At 48.6% G+C, this 12,181-nt stretch overlaps 5 protein-coding genes across 5 annotated transcripts; 1 reads left to right on the top strand and 4 right to left on the bottom strand.

Annotated features, from left to right (window-relative positions):
• Positions 1–431: 431 nt before the first annotated feature.
• Positions 432–1,916, top strand: ABOM_011055 (microfibrillar-associated 1 family protein; the record flags this gene model as incomplete). The annotated part of the gene is made up of 1 exon (XM_022538183.1): positions 432–1,916. One exon carries the CDS (start codon positions 432–434, stop codon positions 1,914–1,916), a length of 1,485 nt encoding a protein of 494 aa, XP_022384290.1.
• A 498-nt stretch (positions 1,917–2,414) lies between these two features.
• Positions 2,415–3,235, bottom strand: ABOM_011054 (trafficking protein particle complex subunit 5; the record flags this gene model as incomplete). Its single annotated transcript, XM_022538182.1, has 2 exons — positions 2,415–2,904; positions 2,961–3,235. 2 exons carry the CDS (start codon positions 3,233–3,235, stop codon positions 2,415–2,417), a joined length of 765 nt encoding a protein of 254 aa, XP_022384291.1.
• Positions 3,236–4,580: 1,345 nt separating this feature from the next.
• Positions 4,581–6,063, bottom strand: ABOM_011053 (putative NAD+ kinase; the record flags this gene model as incomplete). Its single annotated transcript, XM_022538181.1, has 3 exons — positions 4,581–4,737; positions 4,796–5,072; positions 5,130–6,063. 3 exons carry the CDS (start codon positions 6,061–6,063, stop codon positions 4,581–4,583), a joined length of 1,368 nt encoding a protein of 455 aa, XP_022384286.1.
• Positions 6,064–6,620: 557 nt separating this feature from the next.
• Positions 6,621–8,026, bottom strand: ABOM_011052 (rRNA-processing protein LAS1; the record flags this gene model as incomplete). The annotated part of the gene is made up of 4 exons (XM_022538180.1): positions 6,621–7,089; positions 7,159–7,614; positions 7,707–7,846; positions 7,907–8,026. The coding sequence occupies 4 exons, from the start codon at positions 8,024–8,026 to the stop codon at positions 6,621–6,623; spliced, it is 1,185 nt and encodes a 394-aa protein (XP_022384285.1).
• Positions 8,027–8,440: 414 nt separating this feature from the next.
• ABOM_011051 (uncharacterized protein) lies at positions 8,441–9,616 on the bottom strand (the record flags this gene model as incomplete). Its single annotated transcript, XM_022538179.1, has 1 exon — positions 8,441–9,616. One exon carries the CDS (start codon positions 9,614–9,616, stop codon positions 8,441–8,443), a length of 1,176 nt encoding a protein of 391 aa, XP_022384287.1.
• Positions 9,617–12,181: the final 2,565 nt, after the last annotated feature.

Genomic DNA, 12,181 nt, shown 5'->3' with positions numbered 1-12,181 from the left:
GCAAGGTCTCTCAGCTGGGTTACGTAGTATATTGTCCTTGGTTGTATCATGTATGTATGTATGTATGTTATTGCAGTTGTGACCCACATATCCTATTAATAGAATGGTTGATTAACTAAACCCTCCTTGTACTATGTGGTCTTTGATATCTTTTCTTGCAAAATAGCCCATACAAGCCTGAGGTACTTGTACGTACAGACGTGGACACCCGCGCTGTAACACGTGCTCACGTGATCCATTCTTTTTATCTCCGCCGAAAGCTTGCCCGGTACGTCAATCAGATACTTCCGCGGCGGTTCGAAGTAAAAGTCACCATTTCCGTGTTCCTTCCCTCGCCGACGAGTGTAATATGATCGCGGTGGCCTATCTACCATAATCAAGTTTCATTTGTTTCAGTTTTCGATTTCCCGCTGATTCCAGATCAAATCACCATGCCACCTCCGCTACCTTCCCAACACCGCGGGATGACCGCAAACCCCCTCAAACCTAGCCGTTACCGACCTGGAAAACCGATTGCCGAAGAGCCCTCGTCATCGGAGGAGGAAGACGAGGAAGATGAGGAAGAACAGATCAAAGAGCAGGAGCGGCGCAGGTTGGAACAACAGCGGAGGCAGCGAGTGCAGGCGCCGAAGGCGACCTCTTTCCCCGGTGGGAACATTACTAAGGGGGTGAAGAATGTGCAAATAGAAGAGGATGAGGATGAGGAGGGCTTCGTTACTGAGGAAGAGGACGAAGAGTCGAAACCCGCCCCTCGTGTTGCTGGCGACAAAGGGGGTGCTGCGGCTGCAGCTCCTGTTCAGGCAGCGAGTGGCCCGGTGAGCAAAGAGGAAAGTGAGGAAGAAGAGGAAGAGGAGGAAGAGAGCTCCGAAGAAGAGAGTAGTTCGGAGGACGAGACGCCGAGGAGGGTTCTTCTACGACCTACATTTATCAAAAAGGACAAGCGCAACAATGCAGCAAATCAGACACAGAGCGGGCAGGGAGCAGCACCTAAAACAACCGCTGCGGATTCAGCGGCAGAGACAGAGGCCCGCAGAGCGCAACGACAAGAAAAGGCCGATATGTTGGTGCGCGAGCAATTGGAGAAGGATGCAATCGCCCGGAGCGCTGCAAACAAGCAATGGGATGACGATGAATTAGAGGCAGTTGAGGAAAGTGGTCTTGACGACAAGGATGGAGTAGACCCCGAAGCCGAATATGCCGCCTGGAAACTCCGCGAACTCAAGCGCGTCAAGCGAGAGCGTGAGGCAATCGAGGCCACCGAGAAGGAACGCGAAGAGGTCGAGCGTCGTCGGAACTTGACAGCGGAGGAGCGTGAACGCGAAGACCGCGAATTTATTGCCAAGCAGCAAGAAGAGAAGGAAGCTACTCGAGGACAGGGAGGATTTATGCAGCGCTACTTTCACAAGGGTGCCTTCTTCCGCGACGACCTGGAGAAGGAAGGGTTGGATCGGAGAGAGCTCATGGGTGCCAGATTTGTGGACGATGTATCACGCGAAACTTTGCCTGAGTACATGCAGATTCGAGATATGACAAAACTTGGAAAGAAGGGTCGGACACGATACCGGGATCTGAGAACGGAAGATACAGGGCGCTTCGGTGATGGCTTTCAGAATAGACGTCGTCACGACGCTCCGGTCGGCGTCAGAGATGAACGATTCCTGCCAGATCGGCCGGATGACCGACCTAAGGGGCCTACGGGAGCCAATGCTGGTCCGGTGCGGGAGAGACGGAGGTCGAGATCTAGATCATACTCACCAAGACGGGGCGGACGACCTGACAGAAGGGAGCGTCGTGAAAGTCCCGGTCGGGACCGTTCGAGAGATCGGCACCGCCCTGACTCGAGCAATCCCAGGAAACGGAGCCCTTCTCCGTATGACGATCGCGAAAAGCGCAGACGGATGAGAAGTGTTTCGTAAAGAAGCAACAGAAAAGTGCAAATGTAATCATTTTATTCCTATTGGCGTTGTGGGTATCTTGAAAGCATGGGCGGGTTAGGGTTATGACGCTTTGCATTGAGAAACCAATGTTTTTTTTTTGCCTTTCCTCCTGTATTTAATGAGGCCTCCCCAGGGGTGACATAAATTATACCGGGTTGCCTTCTGGTCGCAACTTGGACAAATGATCAATTGGGCATCTGCTTAGGCACAAATGTGTAGCACGATGTCACCAGCTTTCTCAAAAATCTTCCCTCTGTATAAACATGAACGCCGTAGCCGTAGTTGACCGCATTGGGTATGTCCCCTGTCCCGTTCCAAACGTCGAATAGTAGACCCTAACACCAAGCATGGTCGACGGATTGATAACCTTACCACCCTCTACCATAGCCGACGTCCAAATTGATCACAAGAGCCAGCCAGAAGTAGCAATTAGTCAAAGGATCACTGTCCTAATACGGGTCGTGTATTGCGGCGAGTTTATTTAATGCCCGCCCTCTCCAATACCTTCTCCCTCTCCATAACGCTCTCCCCAAAGCGCACTAAGAAGATCGTCCGACCAGGCCACATCTCCGTTGGTTGATTGTGAGCCGTAACCTTGGCCTCGAAGCCACAGCCGTCACAGACGCCTTCAATGATTCCCGCCACGAAAGCTGCACAATTAAGCATGCTCATTTCCTTGGGTACACTGATGTATGTGTTTACAAGCGGGTCATTATCCGTAATCATATATTCGTTGGGTGTGTCAGGGGATACGGAGTGCTCGAGAGCATCTGCCGGGCGATTGAAAAGGAGTCGCCAGAGGGGACCGTGGATGAGATGGAGCAGGGCCAGGATACGGAGGGGTCGATTAGGTGGAGCGGCAGAAGTCGACGAGCTAGATAGAGATGATGAGGTTGAGCTGGATATCGTTCGGTAGTAGAGTAGATCAAGAAGCCGGAGCCCCAGGGGGTATCCTTGTTCGTTTAAACTGGAGCTTGTTCAGTACAGGAACGGGCTTCAAGACAGCATGTCCATGGAACTTACCGTTTCTCCAGATCCTGAATGCCCGTTACTCTCCTCTGGGCATATGTGACCATCTCCGCGAAGAGAAAGGCGAAACTTGCCCGGCTGAGTTCCGCAGTTCGACTGCGGTTCAGATGTCTGTCATAGATGGTTTTCCGGTTTGACGGGACGCGCAACCCGGTGTTTGCGATGTGCTGAATCTGCTGCGGTGGCTGCTGCTTGTCGCTAGCGTTTGCCTGGCTTGGAGCGCTGTTACTGACGGACATCATAGCGGAATGTCGGGTTGGGTGTGCCATGTTGGAATGACTTCGTAGGTGTTTGATAGATTGCAGTAGTAATTGACGGAGGTTAAATCAAGTTATGGATATTGCTTCATGGTGATTAACTTGAACTTGTTGATGATAGAGGGTATCAACTAATTCCAATTCCACAGGGACCGAGATCAAAAGAGAACCGCACATGCACTGGAATAGCTGGTCCATATAACTTACACCCGTCGGTGGGTTGTTGTTCCTCCGCATCGGGCGGTTTAGAGTCCTTACGGCGGGACACACAGACACGCAACGCAGTTTCAAAGGACCAGGCGAACTTTGCAAGATATCGTGGACTACGAACCCTACAGTAGCAGAACCCTCCACAACTACGAAAAAGGACGTCTACACGGGGTATGCAAGAGATAGTTTCATAAAGCAAATTGAATTCTTCATTGATAATCTAGATAGATATTGTCCTTAAGAAGTCTTAGCAACTTCGGAACAATCAAATCCTTCACTCCAAGGCCTTCTGATGAGACCCTTCCAGTTAAAGTATAGAAGGGGTTGTCCATATCAATTGATCAAGAGCTACCTGTACTAAGCATATGTCGTTAGCGACTATCTCGTAACGCAATCGATGCTCAAACATATCAAATCAATGGCCAAAAATGTCAGACATCCAAGGAAGTATTGCGCACAGAGCACGTCTGATATGGGTTCATAGCGACGGCTAGCGTGGAAACTGCGAATGTGGGAAAAATTTTCATCATAATAGCCCGAAGGCCTTTGGTCGATTGAAGATACACAAGAGAAAAAAAATTGATAACTCACCTAGTTAGTGCGAACAATTTGAAGTTGCGTGGAGATTGTCGAATAGCATGACAGCGCTATAAATTATAGCCAGTCAAGGTTGGACTGAAAGTCACATTAGACGCCAGTTAAAAACCACTGTGGTGGTTGTCGTGAAGTTGTGAGTATGAAGGAAAAAAAATTTCGGAAGGGGAGGGCTTTTTATAGTCGGCCTCAGGCTGCCCGGGAAACCTGCCGACCCATACGAAGCTTCTAGAGAATAGCAAAAATTGATACACACCTCCACAGCATACGAAATCGAATGCTCCATTGGTTTTCTATTATTCATAGGATTCGTTGAGCTTCAATTCCAGGACATCATACCTATATCTATGTTCAAAAGCGGCAGTGCGTATGATACCGATGAAATATATAGTTTTCGTATGCTTCATCACCAAAACGTACATACATTAAGATCTCAGGCCATGAACTATATGCAAACCCCCTTAAAACAGACGCCACAAACAGAACCCCCTATCAAGGTAATCACCATCATCTATTTCCCATGCAAAAGCTACCAGGCTAAACTTTTCAATCTTTACTTGAGAGCTTTTTGCTTTTGTCTTGAATTCCAGTTTAATGTCTTTGAGATACTGTGGACCCAATCATTGTTGCGCCGGTCTTGCGGTAACACGTTTGCGAATGGATACCGTGAGGCGGAAACAGTCACGTAGTCACCTGGGTGCAATTCAACTCTGTCGCTGATGTTAATTTCCACTTCTTGCATGATGGAATAGCTCGGGATACACTCACCTTTCTCGACCATCGAAACTTGCCCACGAGCTGGTGCGTGCATCATAGGGCACGCCCATTCTTAGAACGATGGTGTCTGGTAGTATGATCGGTCGGAAAGATAGTGTATGTGCGCAGATTGCTGTGACCAAGATAACAGGGTTGTCAGGGTGGCATAGAGATCCTCCAGCGGCTAGGTTGTAAGCCGTTGAGCCCGTGGGTGTAGCAATACAGACACCGTCTGCAAGCAGAGTGGTGAAATGTTCATCGTCGCCGAACAATTCAAGGGAGGACATTGCTGAGCAGTCGTTAGCAGGATATTATGGAACCATGCAGCAAGAGACTGTAGACATACTGGGATTCGGCCCCCGGTCGAGGACGACATCATTCAGAATTTGAACGACCTTTTCCGGCTTGTGTGTTAACGTGCCTTCCATTTCTTCGCCAATCAGCTCTTCTACCAGATCTCGTTTCTTCGAATGCGTTAATGACCCATCCTCTCGCCTATTACTCCTCATAACTGTGCATTCAAATCGTAACCTCAAGCTAACGGCAACGCCGTCTTTAAATGCGGACCTGAGCGTCTTCTGGTAGTCATTAAAATCGAACTTGGTTAGGAATCCCAACGATCCCAGTGAGAAAGAGAGGACCGGCGGTACTACTTGCTGGAAGAGCCAGCTCGTATAAAGAACCGTCCCATCACCACCCAGTGTAATGACGAAGTCAAAGAGATAGGCATTCTCGTAGACAAACTTATTATCCCAGAACTTGAGCCGATCTGCTGCGGAAGGTTCATCCTGCAATAATTGAGGAGCGCCGAAATCTGCAGCCGCCTCCAGTCGCCTCTCCACATAGACATTATACTCCGTATCACGATCTTTGGACAATAACCATTGCGTGACCTTCCTCGTAAAAGCAATCACGCTATCATCGCCCGCTTTAGTCACCACAAAGACATTTTTGACAGAAAGCTTGAGTTTGATGCTATCCAGCTTTTTCGACAGCTTTCGCACATTCCATGCCATATCAGACAACTGCTTTTTCGTCAACTGCCGGGACTCCACGATGGTCTCGGATTGCTTTGGCGTCCAGTCGTCCATATCAGTAACGGTAACGCCATCGGTATCTACAGCGGTATCGTCGAAACCAATTGTGTCGTCCAGCGCATCAGGCGCGATCTGTGTGTCCTTCGGGGGACAAACCCATTCACCTGCGATCAGGGAATGTACGAAGCAGGCCGTCTTATCATCAGCGCGGTCAAGGCGAGGCTTGCCTGGCTCATTCGCCATGACTAGGGACGACTTGCGGCGGTGACTGCAACCGGGGGTAAGCACAATCTAGTGAAAGAAACATCGCGATGTTAATAGTGCAACAGGTAGCCAAAGTGCCGTCAAAGATACCTCTAATTTGTGGGAGTCCGTATCTCCACCTGCCCCTCCATGGCCCTTGAGACAAGTTAGCTACGGTTCCGATATAATCTGCAAATCGACAACCGTACAACATGATCCCTAAACTGGCCCTGATCCATGATCCAACAGCCAAACTCAAATTTTTAATTTGTCTGCTCATAAGTTGGGGAGCTATCGCTGAGGTTCCATCGAGGTCGCAGCTTGAGCGGCGTTTTTAGTTGAGGTTCACGCCGCATTGGGTAGGTCGCGGCTATGACGTAGCTCCACAGCATCAACGGCTACAATTCCTCTCAGGAGGTATCGAGAATACGCCAGGCTTCACTGTAGATCACTATATTTGATCGTAGCTGGCTGCAAGCAGACATACTGAAAAATCTTGTCAATCAAAAGTATATTATATTTGAGGTGTAACAGTCGAGTCGTAGCCATATCCCCAGTTAGACTATACCTAACGGTCGACTATCCCATGTATCTACCACCTCCCATCCCATGTCCTTTAGGCTATCCAAATCATGACTTGTCCCTGTGTGTAAACTTTGGGGTGTATTCGTATCCTTTCCAGATCGCTTTTGACCCCCAGGACTACCAGACAAGCCATTGTCCGCATCTTGTATCCTCTCCTTGAGCATATCTGTCCAGTGATTTGCGTTCTGCTCACATGCAGAGAGGGCATAGGCTAACGAGAGCAAACGCCTCTTAGACGCCCACTGTGACGAGCATAAAATATGGTCCAGCCACATATAAACTCCTTCACAACGAGCATCCTCCTTCGTAGCCGATCTAGCAAACGCCAGCACATCGACCATAGCCTCCACGAGCGCCGTCAAGAAAGCAGGAAATCCCTCAACGATGGCCTGCAAGAAATAATCCCACCTGGAAAACTCATCATCCAAAGATGTTCCAAGCCTAGTAAACGAAGAATAGTCAGCACACAAACCCCAAAATAAATTCCTCGGAAAAAAGAAATTAACATACTTCCTCCCTCCAGAAACCAAGACCTCATCCTCTACCAAAACCCCCGAAACAGCAGCAGTTCCCTTTGCAGAGCTGTTACACACTGAGACCAACTGCGTTGCAACACCAGACAAAACCTGGACTCTCCTCTTCTTCCGCGGCGGTTCCGACGCACCTGTCTCACCCGTCACTTGTGCCAGACAAGCCCTGACAGCAGTTTTAACAGGCTCGATATCATCGTCGGCACGGTCCGGTACAAAACCGGCGCTCAGATCAATCTTGGCCCAGTAGTAATCCCAGAGCCATTCGAGAGACCGTTGCGCGGCATTCCGGAGGACCGTCAACGACGGCAGTTCACGGTGAGTTGCTTCATGTCGCAACTCGACGAATGAGGCAGGTAGGCCTAGGTCAAGAGCACGCTGGAACATAGTCTTGCGTTGACCGTGGAGTTTGGAGTCTACGAGACCCGTTACGAACCTATGTTCAATTAGAACCTCAACCCCTTTTACATCCTCAAAAAGTATTTTTAAAGATAGGAAAAATTTCTTGGGGAAAAAGGAAGAACCCACCGACAAAACGCCGCCGAATACGTCGCCCGTATCGAAAATATCGAGTTTTTCTTCGCATCATCATGCAAAATAGCATCCGTTAGCAAAGCCGTAGCCTCCACAGGATGGGGCAAATTGCCCCTCAACTTCCAAGCCGCAACCTTTGTACAAGAATTAGTACCTCATCGTTTTCATCGTGTCGGATTGTACCATATATATACCGTAGCGCAGGCTCTAGACCGCATGTCCGGTCCATCGAACGTCAGCGGAGGGTAGAAGTGATCCCGCACCGAGTGTAATTCCGACTGTTCTTTCCATGGTGTGAATATTACTTTTGACATTTTGGGGTTTATATTATCGGCCTCTATTAGATGAGGCTGGTTTTGTATTTAAATTTGGGGGTCTTGGATATTATGATCATGGGTATTTGGACTTTTTGTGCTCGGAGTTTCTGGTTTTTCCGGCCCGGAGTTCTGCCTGAGTGCCCTACTTTATTGTCTACTTTATGTTGAATACTGCGAACTGAGTGAAGAGAGTGTGCCAATGTGACGCTCATTTACTGCGACACTAAATTGATGATGTCTAATACATGTGTTTCGATGATAGTTAATCAAGCCCGCACCCACTGGGTATCCTTTCGTACATGGAAAACGCCACAAAGCCAAAACGCCACGCTATGCAATAAGTCATAGAAAAGATTTATACAGTGAAAATAACAAGGAAAGAAAGAAACGAGTCAAGTGTCATCAGGACGGTTAGATCCATCCGTATCCATAATTCATGCAAGGCTGACTTCCTAGGTTGAAGAGCTGCTGGGGAGCAGACATGGTCTGCTGTTCGATGTCGTCATCGTCAAAGAAGAATGACTTGTGCATCATGTTGGCCGTTGGGTTGGCCGGCTGTTTCTGGATTGAAGCAGAGCTGGAGGCACTGGCTTGTTCCGTGGTCTCTTGGTTGTCATCTTCACTCTCGGCATCTTTACTGTCGTCTGCTTCATCGTCTGACGAGGGAGTGAAAGTCTCCTCCAGCTTGAGACCCTTGCCAGACACCTCATGGAATGAGGTCTCCAGGAAAGGATCAGGGTGACTGTAAAGGCCCATTCCAACTAGTTCATCCCCAGGTTGCTCATCGGAGGTCGATTCGTGCAGGGACTTGGAGGTGCTGTCTGGATGCTGAATGGGGAGGAAGTCGGGGGTGGATGGACCAGTCAAGTAGCCCGACGATGGTGCACTTGCATATCCCGAGGCTTCAACATCTGCCGATGGGATACTATTGTTCATAGACATCATGTCGAAGGGCCAGCTATCGGACATTGGTTGAGCCATGGTAGTCATGTTGGGTGCATTGCTATCCCACGTGACCGGGTCGATCTGGGAGCCGCTCATGTCTAGGAAAGACTGTTGCATCGAGGCAGGGTCCGGCATGGCAGTGAAAACAAAAGCTTCTGTTGGAGCCGAAAACTCCGGAGAGGCATATATACTTCCATCTGCGAGTGTTGTCGGGGCTGGGCCCATGGGCTGAGTAGACGGAGCCATGACTGCAAGGTTCTCTGCAGCTGTTGTTTGAAAGTATGGTGGGGACGAATACGCAGCCGTTTCTAGTGATGCTGGGTGCCAACTGAGTGGGCGAGTTGCTGTTGCTCGCCTCCTCCTCAGTGCGGAAGCCAGGAGAGCAGGATTGACCTGAGTCTGATACGGCTGGGCTTGGACTGGTTGGTAGATTGGCGACCCATGTGATACCGCTGCCCTCCATCTGCCAGCAGATGAGGGACTGTTGCCCGCACTCCGAGGCTTCATCACTCGACCGGTATGCCTCGGTCTGGGGAAAGCATACATCATGTCACGGAAGCTGGAAGATGGTACACATGGCTGATCTGCCTGGATCCAGTGTGATCCCGGTTGAGGGGCTTGGGGCTGGATGTAATTGGCCATTGAAAGAAGTAGAAGATGGATAGTCACAGTGTGTTGGAAGAACAGAAAGGCTAGTGGAGAGATAATCAGTTTTGGGAGTGAGGGTTGAGATGGTCGATGTGAACATACATATTTGTATGAAGTGGAAGGATGAAAGAGAGACTTGTGATGGAAAGGGTTGGTAGGCTTATATGTATGGAGTATCAAGTGCGGATAAGCCCCATGGGTGACTGCAGGACTGCAATATGCAAAGGATCAAAGGATCTGTATTAAAGATCGGGACTTTTCCATTCAAGATGACACAGGGGTGTGAGGGTCACAAGGCTTTGAGGTAAGGTACGGGGAAGTCAATCCATAGGATGGATGGAGGGAAGGATGATTGCATGTATGTATATGTATGGGGAACTAAAGGGCAGGTAGTAGTTAAAGTAACTTCTTACCCAAATAGTTCAAACACTTAATTATCCCTCGGTCAGTAAGATGGAAATTAAAAACGGAAATCGAAAAAGAAAAAGAAAATAATAAAATAAAAGAAAGGGAAAAAAAGAAATCAGTAATACAAGTGGAACGCATTGCTTGATCTACCATCCGCCCCAGTTCCACGATCCCATTACTGAAAAGGATCATAGTGGACGCATGTTGGGAATTTGGCATGACACCCGACAACGTTGACATCCATCGAAAGGGGTTTAGCCGGTGGGTATTCAAGAAAGGATGGAAGGCAAGGAAGAGAAGTGATGATTCAGATGTGCCCATGCCACACGGTTGTTTGCTCCACTTTGACTCGGTGGTGGCTGTAGGGAATTTAATTTGGATGAATTTTTTTTTTTTGTTTAATTTAAAATCTTCATTTTGTACCCTCACATGGTCATCATTTGGAAAGATGGGGACCTGGAACGACAATCCGTCTGTGACCCAGACACTTTGGACTCCTCGGGTTCCATGGTATTGGGTTATTGGTAGTGAACGAATGGTGGTCGTGGTGGGGAACCAAGAGTATTGAATAATGTTGACGGTGGATGATCAGACCCATTATTGGCGATAAAATGAATGAGTTTTAGTTTGGTTTGGGTTTTAGTTTGGAAGTTGACTCCAAAAGGGAATCGTCTACAGTGCAAAGTGATTGGCGGGCCAGGCAGGGAACTGGAACTCGGCAGGGAAAACGAAGGAACCAGAAAAAAAGACAGCTAAAAGCAGTGGTCTGGGACATGCCGAATCTAACCCAAACTCCAGTAGGGCCCGTGTGAGAGAAAGAGAGCCCCATACCTGACTAAGTCTGGGGCTAAAACGGGGAGATTACGTATGGTATCCGTACAATACTACGACCTTGACCTTATTTAGTATTTACCCTTTGCCTCCTGCCTCCGTACCGAGTATTGTACTCTGTACTCACCTACTACTGACTCCGTCCTGACACTACTGTATGAATGCACGTACCTACAAAGACTATCCTCTACTAAGGTATGTACCCTTGTAAACTCCTCTTCCGGGCCTGATTTCTTGGTCTCTTCTCCGTCATCAGTTACATTGGCAAACCTTCTTTCAAATCCTACTCTGGACTAGTCCCATTTCATTGGGATACTTTCTGTAATCGACTCATTCATAGTATGAGCACAGCCAGGACCCAGACCGAGACCAACTAACGAGATCATCGTTTCTTGACTAATAAGTAATTCATCTATTGACGACCGAACCGGTGATGAGCATACCAAGTGGACATACCTCCGGACCTCACCTACCCTTACTCAAGAACTTAAGAGAAGAGAAGGGGGGGGGCAGAAGCACAGGACAACGACAGAATGCGGTGTATTACGGAGTACGATAGAGCCCGTATTGGACATGGGTTTTGATGGCTAAGGCAGAGAGAGAGGTACATACATACATACACTTTTGACCCACGATCCGACCCGATCGTCAAGAAAAGCCCCCTGCGACTGCACTCCATTGCCCATTTTTGACCCCCCTCTTCCTAGGCTTTTTACTCCTCAGCGTCCCCCCTTCGAGTCTACCCCCCGTTGATTGTCCCCACAAGTTCACCGTTTCCAACGCGTCACAAGTTACAACGCTGTTACGCAAGGGTTACAATAATGTGGACATGTTCCAGAGCCCTTGTCCTTCCTTTCGCATCCTTTCAGCCTTGACCTGGTTTTTTTTACCCTTAAGGTTCCAGAGACGGGGACAGTTGCTTTGGTACAGTAAGGTAGTGTCTTACTCCTCGATATTGCGAATCCATACGTCCATTCTCGGGTCCTTTGACATGATTTGACAAGGAGAGAGATCACAACGGACGCGGCCATCTTCCGTTTCTCTCTTTCCCTCGTCATAGATCGATCCTTCGGCCTTGCCGGGCGCTTATCCCGCCATCCTTTATTCTTAGGTACAGTACCACCCTACTTGTTCCTAACCAACCGCTTCAATAATAGGTAATTAATCTCCCCTTTCATACACCCTCAGTCATGAGGCGACGATGACTCAGCTGGGACCATCAATCAAAGCCAGACAAGGGAATATAACACCGGTCTAGCCTGTGATGTTGAATATATATATTATGAAATAGGAAAGGGAAGAAATCATAGGAGTATCATT

This window comes from Aspergillus bombycis (assembly GCF_001792695.1).
Source record: "Aspergillus bombycis strain NRRL26010 chromosome Unknown contig00139, whole genome shotgun sequence".
Taxonomy (NCBI): Eukaryota; Fungi; Ascomycota; class Eurotiomycetes; order Eurotiales; family Aspergillaceae; genus Aspergillus; species Aspergillus bombycis.
The sequence above is the reverse complement of the archived record's forward strand: the minus strand, read 5'-3'. Positions and strand labels throughout refer to the sequence as shown.